At 31.4% G+C, this 7498-nt stretch overlaps 1 protein-coding gene across 1 annotated transcript; it reads right to left on the reverse strand.

Moving 5' to 3' along the window:
* Positions 1-1390: 1390 nt before the first annotated feature.
* LOC142521019 (1,4-dihydroxy-2-naphthoyl-CoA synthase, peroxisomal-like) lies at positions 1391-5883 on the reverse strand. Its single transcript, XM_075624199.1, has 9 exons — positions 5500-5883; positions 4618-4740; positions 3222-3323; positions 3071-3109; positions 2557-2655; positions 2341-2388; positions 2067-2162; positions 1782-1904; positions 1391-1641 (listed from the first exon to the last, which is right to left on the reverse strand). Exons 1-9 carry the CDS (start codon positions 5755-5757, stop codon positions 1525-1527), a joined length of 1005 nt encoding a protein of 334 aa, XP_075480314.1. The 5' UTR covers positions 5758-5883; the 3' UTR covers positions 1391-1524.
* Between the last annotated feature and the right edge of the window lie 1615 nt (positions 5884-7498).

Genomic DNA, 7498 nt, shown 5'->3' on the forward strand with positions numbered 1-7498 from the left:
TTGTTTTAGAGTGTATAAATTCTAAAATTTTGTTTGGTCATATTTTTTTAAGAGCAGATAGGTTTCTTGTGAAACAATATCATTAATTTATATTTATAAAATTGGTTATCTCAATCCATATCTGAAGTGAAAATTAATATTTTTGGCATAACAACTAATATTTTTTCATGATTCATATTGCATAGAAGATACGTCTCACAAGTTAGAGTTTTTGTATTTTTTTAAAGCATATCATAAGCTATTAAAATATTTACAGCATATAATTATATTATCTCTTAAAGCTTGCGAGCTATTGTACCAATAATTTGAGCTCTAACTCGCTCGAGATTGATCTCGAATTCAATGATTTTAAAAACAAATCAAACATTTTTTGGGTCGAATCGAAAAACTTGCGAGCCAGCTCTATTTCTTTTACTGGTTAATGAGATGCTGGCACGAGGCATTGCCCTAATGCAATATCCCATTCTTGAATGATAAATTCTTGATAATGGTTTTATATATGTTTTAATTTATTGATTATTGCATTCGACCCACGAGAGATTCTATTCTTTCGTCGGTGAAATTATGCCCCAAGATGGTTCGTCCACCGACTTATATAAATTAAGACCTTTTATATGCTTTAATCGGACTATTGTAAATTTTGATAGAATACTCGATTTAGTCGAGTTAAACCATGCAAATGGCTGCCACTGGGGTTTAGCTCGAGTGGCACCATAGATGTCCTTGTTGACATCGGCTCGGGTTCGACCCGCTCCGCTCCGCTCCCCCAATTTGTAATTTAAAAAAAAAAAATCATACATATGGGCTGATATTTTAGATAAAACATTTTTAGATAAATATCCCAATCTTTCCAATGCATGTTGTGAAAATTGGGCTTGGTAGATGTTACTTATATGGGCCGTGCTCTCATCCATTCAACAATGATGGATCATAATCACCCATCTATATATCATTGTTGAATGAGTGATCATTATTTATCGATTCAGTACACGTCTCATGTATTGAGTGGATCGAGACACTACCTTGTGTGAGTAGCATGAACAAGTAAAAATAAATCTATTAAGGTGGTTGGATTCTTAGAATCTTACCATATTTGTGTGTACGAGTAGGTCTCTTATGAGACGGTCTCACAAATCTTTATCTGTGAGACGGGTCAACCCTACCGATATTCACAATAAAAAGTAATACTTTTTCATGGATAACCCAAACAAGAGATCTGTCTCACAAAATACGACCCGTGAGACTGTCTCACACAAGTTTTTGTCTGTATGTACAAATATAATGGTTAATGTAATGATATGGTACATACGGTTGAATACTTTTAGTCGCGATCTGTTAAATCCAACCACCTCAATGTATAAACACAATAATTCGAAATAACAAAAATGGCTAGAAATAAAAGAAGAGTGGATAAAGGGATTGCGATGAAAATTACAGAATGGTTTGCACACCTTATTTCTCAAATTGTCACACAAAATTCATAACCCATAAGCTTAAATTTTGTTGTATCTAAGTAAATAAAGATCATGGCAGACGTGGGAATCTTGAGAAATCTGGTTTTCTGCGCTCCAAGTACGAGTTCTTCCCCTCTGAACCTTCCTCAGTGCCGTAAAACAAAAGGGTCCCATCTCCAGCAATTTGCTACAAGAAATCAAAGGATATGCATATATATTTAATCAATACTGGGGATAAAAAGCACGTCATTCTGATTATTTTTGTTTTAGTTCGACTCGAGTTCGATTAATTATATAGATCTTGATTATTCAAGAAAAAAGAGATACCTGAAGTCCAGAATGACCGTCATCTACTGCATTGAGAGCTGATTTCAGGACGCGGATCGCCATCGGGCTGTTCCTCATTATCTCTCTGCACCATTTAACTGTTTCCTCCTCCAACTTCTCTAGCTGCAACAAATTTGTTTGAATCATTTCCTAACTCAAGTTGTAGGGTAGGCATAACTCGATTCGAGTTTGCATAACCATATATAATCTATTTGTAATTTTTGAAATAGCGATAAATGCTCGATCGTATAATTAATTTTGGTGTGTTTAGTCTAGAGAACTTACTGGCACAACAATGTTGACAAGTCCCATTTTTTCTGCCTCTTCAGCTTTGTAGAACCTACACATGAACCACATTTCACGAGCTCTCTTTGGTCCTATCTGTCAAAATACATGTAAATTAGCATTAATACAAAAGTTCATTTCAAAATCATAACAATATATATATATATATAGACACCTACTGTGGACACTTGTGTGAGCATCAATTTGGTAACATTTATATATTAGATGTATAATTTCATCGCATCAAATATTATTTATAAAGTCTAAAACTCACCAAACGGTCCATTATGGAAGCACCATAACCAGCATCAAAGCTTCCAACCTACAAAATTACACTTAATCATTTATGATTCTTGAAATTGAAATATAATCCGTAAAAAATGCATATTAAATAAGTTTGATAAAGGTATAAATTATGATTATGACATTTATTTATATTTCTAATATTTAATAGTTTTCTTTTTATTTCGATTTGAAAAGTTAAGAATACCTTGGGCCCTGTTTGGCCAAAAACTGCATTATCAGCTGCGATTGTTATGTCACACACCATATGCAACACATGTCCACCCCCAACTGCATAACCCGCAACCTGGTTTTCATAGAATAATTATATATACTAGAATAATTCTGCAAACGCGATGCGTGTGTATACAGTTTTTTTATCATTATCGATGGACTAAAGTAAAATTTGACAAATTATGGAGGGACTAAATTGATATTTTAAATTTTTAAATAAAAAATAAAAATAAAAGTGTGTATCGAAATTTAAAAAAAAAACAAAAAAAGAAGTGTAATATTAGTATCATATAATGGCAAAGTTGAAGAAAAAGTTGGTATCCTTCCTAGGTGGTTACTATCATGCCCTCAACATTAATAAAATAGAATATATATATATATATATATATATATATATATATATATAACCCTTTATTTTTCAAAGCCAAATAAAATTTTATGAGAGTGAAATATCATCAAAAACCCAAAAATAAATAAAAAAATGTTACCATTGCGATCACGGGTTTCGGAAGGCGACGAATTTGCACCTACGTCACGAAATAATGTTTCGAAAAATCAGCAGGTAAAATTCGCAATTTATATGACAAAAAGGGTATGTTAACACCGAGTAACATGTGAGACGATAACAATAAATGTAACCTGTAAATCTAAAACATTCAAACGACCAAAATCGTCATAATCGGCATAGCCATTCTTGCCTCTGAATGACTGGTCTCCCCCACTGCAAAATGCTTGGCTTCCCTGTAAGATTATCGTAATGAACCATAATTAATTAGGATCTACTCAATAATTCTACAATCCAATATTCTATTATATATATATATAGGATTTACTTATCGGTGCTCACATAATATTTACGGTGGATGTATAACATATCAAAACTGTATGTGTGTATATATATATATGTATGTATATATATAATATACTAAATTGTCTACTTCATTTATTAGAAAAGAATTAGTCAACCATTTGATATTCTCCCCATTTTCACTCCAGTTATTAAAATATTATTATATAAAGGAATAATGTTTAAGATAATAATTACAACCTACCACAAATTTTTAGAAAAAAATAAGTTACCCAAGTTAAATAATTATTCTATTCACAAAATAATTTCAAACATCCATAATTTTGTTAAAAAAACAAAAATTACCCTACTTCAATAATTATTCCAACTAATTATCAACACTAATTACTAAATAATTATGACAATTAGTCAAACTAATAATAATAAATGGGCTAATGGATCCTCTATATTAATATGCTAATATATCTTCTATTTTTTATAAAAGAAATCGTGCATATTTAATCCATAATAACACATAAATCGGGATAGTTAGCAAAATAACTTAGATCAAATTTTATTTTATTTTTAAATGATATTCTAATGCATATTTGTAAATACTCAAATATACTTGAATATGATATTTTTTTTAAAATAAAATTTGACCAAGATAATTTTCTCGAATATCCCCACATTACATGACCACCGATGACTTTGACTTGTTGGACCCTGCTTGGTGCCTTCAAATGAGTAAATGAGGTGGAATTTGCGTCAAGCCACCGCCAAAATTTATATATATATTTTTTTAAAACTACAAATTTTATCCAACTAAAATTAAATCCAATAATCTGTCCCAACTTGTCACATAAATTAACTTGAGCAGGTCTCTTGTGAGACGGTCTCACGAATCTTTATCTGTGAGACGGGTCAACTCTACCGATATTCACAATAAAAAGTAATAATTTTAGTATAAAAAGTAATACTTTTTCATGGATGACCCAAATAAGAGACCTGTCTCACAAAATACGACCAATGAGACCGTCTCACACAAGTTTTGACAATTGACATAGAGACATCTAATTAAATTTGTTGATTTAAAAAATATTTATCTCATTACTTCTAAGTCTATCTGATATCAATATATCAAGTATGAGACGATATCTCAGGTTCGATATCCAATTATAACAAATTTCTCTACCCGACTGAAAAAAAATATTTATTGATTTCTTAGAAAATGAAATTGATGGGTACCTTTCCGGTGAATATGATGACTCCAATAGAGTTATCATCCCTTGCATCATTGAAAGCACGCATTAGTTCCTTCACTGTTTGGGGCCTAAATGAGTTCCTCCTCTCTGGCCTGTTGATCGTTATCTAATTCCACCAAAATATTATTAAAATTTCTTTAATTAAACAAAAATGAAAAAAATATATAATAATAATAATAATAAAAAGATGATAAAATTTGAGTGCAATAGGGTTCTATATAAATTTCACAACAATTTAGGAAAAAAAAAACAAAAACAAAACTAGCCATTTCCCTCTAAATTTGTGTAAATCGGATTTTGGTAAGATGATTAGTTAAAATCGTTCTCAGTTCAATAACTTGATTTTTTTTCCCACTTTAGTCTTTTTTCCTCACCAAACGACACACATAACATCGATCATGTCAGTAATGTTATGCGTCATTCAGCAATATATGTGAGAAGACATACTAAAATTACAAAAGAAGCCAATACATTGCACTAACTTTCAATTTCAACTTATTTAGAATACCAAAATTCAATTTAGATCATAAAAGAAGAACTAAGCTAGAGATGACAAAAATAAGCGGTGACGAAGTAAGAAATATTTGGCTGATCGAACTAGTTTTAAATAAAAATATTTTAATTAATATCAAATTAGTCCAAAATTTTCTAAAATTAATATATAAAAAAATTTGGACAAACCGAGCCAAACTCTAATAAAGTTCAACTTGATTTAAATAATAATAATAATAAATCAAGATCAAATTCGAGTTCAATTAACTTATATAATAACTATGTTTCGAGCTCGAAGTGAACTCAAACTCGACGTTAATTCGAGATGGTCGGAGGAGCTCGGGTTAATTGCACCTCATATGAGAACACGCACCTTAGCGATGCCTTCTCCGACAGCTTTCTCGTAGATGATATCGGTGAACTCTTTCTCCGAATCGTTGCACTTCTTCCACTGCGGGGCGTGGGTGGGAACCTCGCCGTGCACCCTGTGGTACGAATCATCCAGCCCGGAGCTGCAATTCGACAGCGCTATGACGTTTCCTGGCCGGGTCTGGTCCGGAATCAGGTGGCCCGCGAAGGAGGCCATTCTCCTGTTCACTACGTTAAGATCACTCCCCGTGATTCCAGCCATTACAATCTTCTTCAAGTGTTTGATTCGAAGATTTTGGTGGATTTCTGAACTCTTGGGGAATCGAGGAGTGTTGGTGCTTCAATGGGAGGAGCGATGTAGGAGGAGTATTTATAGTGGAGAAGATGATGAAGATAGGATAAGCTATTATGGATGGTAATGGATTTAGAATTGGAATTTCACAGGCTTTGGATTACGATAATACCCTTCTCAATTTCTTGTTTGATTTATTATTTAATGTTTAAATTATAATTGGAGTTATAAATTTTAAATGTATAAGATTAAAATATAAATATTATATTAACATGCATGTCTCTTGGAATCATTAGACATTTTGACTCGGTCTATATAGGTTGGATCAAGTCGGGTCGGATCGTAAAATCTATGTCACGAAATTGATTAATAAGGAAATCTCATATTAGTTTTTATGTATTACAACAAATATGAAAATTACAAGTGTAGGATGTGTTAGGATCATAAATAAATTTAGAGGGCGGAGGTGAATAAAATTTTCTCAACAATGTTGCTAATATTTCGATTGAGTTAGACACATTGAAATAAAATTCTTGTTATTTGGATTCTCAATAAATCAATAGTGAACACTATGCGAAAAGAGATTGACTGAAACTGTTTGATCAAAATGACGTACAAAAACTCAATTGAGTTATCAAATGAGAGGTAAAGAAGGTAAAATGAAAAGTAAATTGGCACAATTTTGTTTCTGGATGTTCGGAAATTTTAATACTCTTATGTCACTCATTCTTTCTCAAGGAAGGACTAAAAGACTTTGGTAATTACAAGCAGTTTGAAATCACTCACTTCAACATGACTTAATAATGTCTAACTGAAACTCTTAGTAAACTTCAATCATATTCAAAATGAGTATTAAGACTTTTTACTCTCAACTACATATTTTCAGAGAAATTCTAAGCACGAATTGATCCTTAAATTAGAAGATAATTACTTATCAATGTATGCTTGCTTTTATCAGTTTTGCTCGCAGAAAGCTTTTTCAAGAAGATACAATAAATTAGTTAATTCAGACAGTTGGAGATCTTTAAAAGCTTGTCAAACCGATCTATTTATAGACTTCATCTGCAACAATAATCTTTTTAAATCATGTATCCATTCCAAATACATATGTCGTTATTGTCATGTTATCGTCTTTTCTGCTATATTTTGGTAGTCCCATTTTTTTGGCATATTTTTCTGCTAGTCCCATATTTTGTTTTTGTTTTGTTTTGTTTTGTTATAGCCCATAGGCAATAGTACGCTAAATGGGAGTTATAAAAATCACAAATTCCTGCCCTTCCCAATTTTTCTATATTTTGAAGAATTGAATTCAACAATTTCTTTCATGTGATTAAGAATAATCCTCATACATTTAGATGGATGATGTACAAGTTCACATATTTTAATTCAACTAATTATCATGAGAACATTACCTCATAGTAAATATAATAAGCCAACAACCAACATTGTTTCGATTCTTTTACGTAGGGTAAAATATCGACATAACATATTTGAATCATTGATAATTACTATATATACAAAGATCATAGATAATTGTAAGATCTCATTCCCTTACCATAATATCTCGCAACCATTTTATTGTTATTTTTGCTCGGGACTAGCAAAAGTTTAAATTTGAGGGGATTTGATAAGTGCATTTTGTGCACTTAAATTATACTTATAATTCATATAGATTGTTAGTTTTCTTGGGCGGAATTATGTATTTTCTTTG

The sequence above is a fragment of the Primulina tabacum genome, chromosome 12, assembly GCF_025594145.1.
Source record: "Primulina tabacum isolate GXHZ01 chromosome 12, ASM2559414v2, whole genome shotgun sequence".
Lineage (NCBI taxonomy): Eukaryota > Viridiplantae > Streptophyta > Magnoliopsida > Lamiales > Gesneriaceae > Primulina > Primulina tabacum.

Coding starts and splice junctions, on each gene's coding strand:
- LOC142521019 (XM_075624199.1), bottom strand. CDS start 5,757: ATGGCTGGAATCACGGGGAGTGATCTTAACGTAGTGAACAGGAGAATG. Junction 4,741..5,499: donor TCGGAGAAGGCATCGCTAAG/GTGCGTGTTCTC, acceptor TGGTGGAATTAG/ATAACGATCAACAGGCCAGA. Junction 1,642..1,781: donor ACGGTCATTCTGGACTTCAG/GTATCTCTTTTT, acceptor GATTTCTTGTAG/CAAATTGCTGGAGATGGGAC.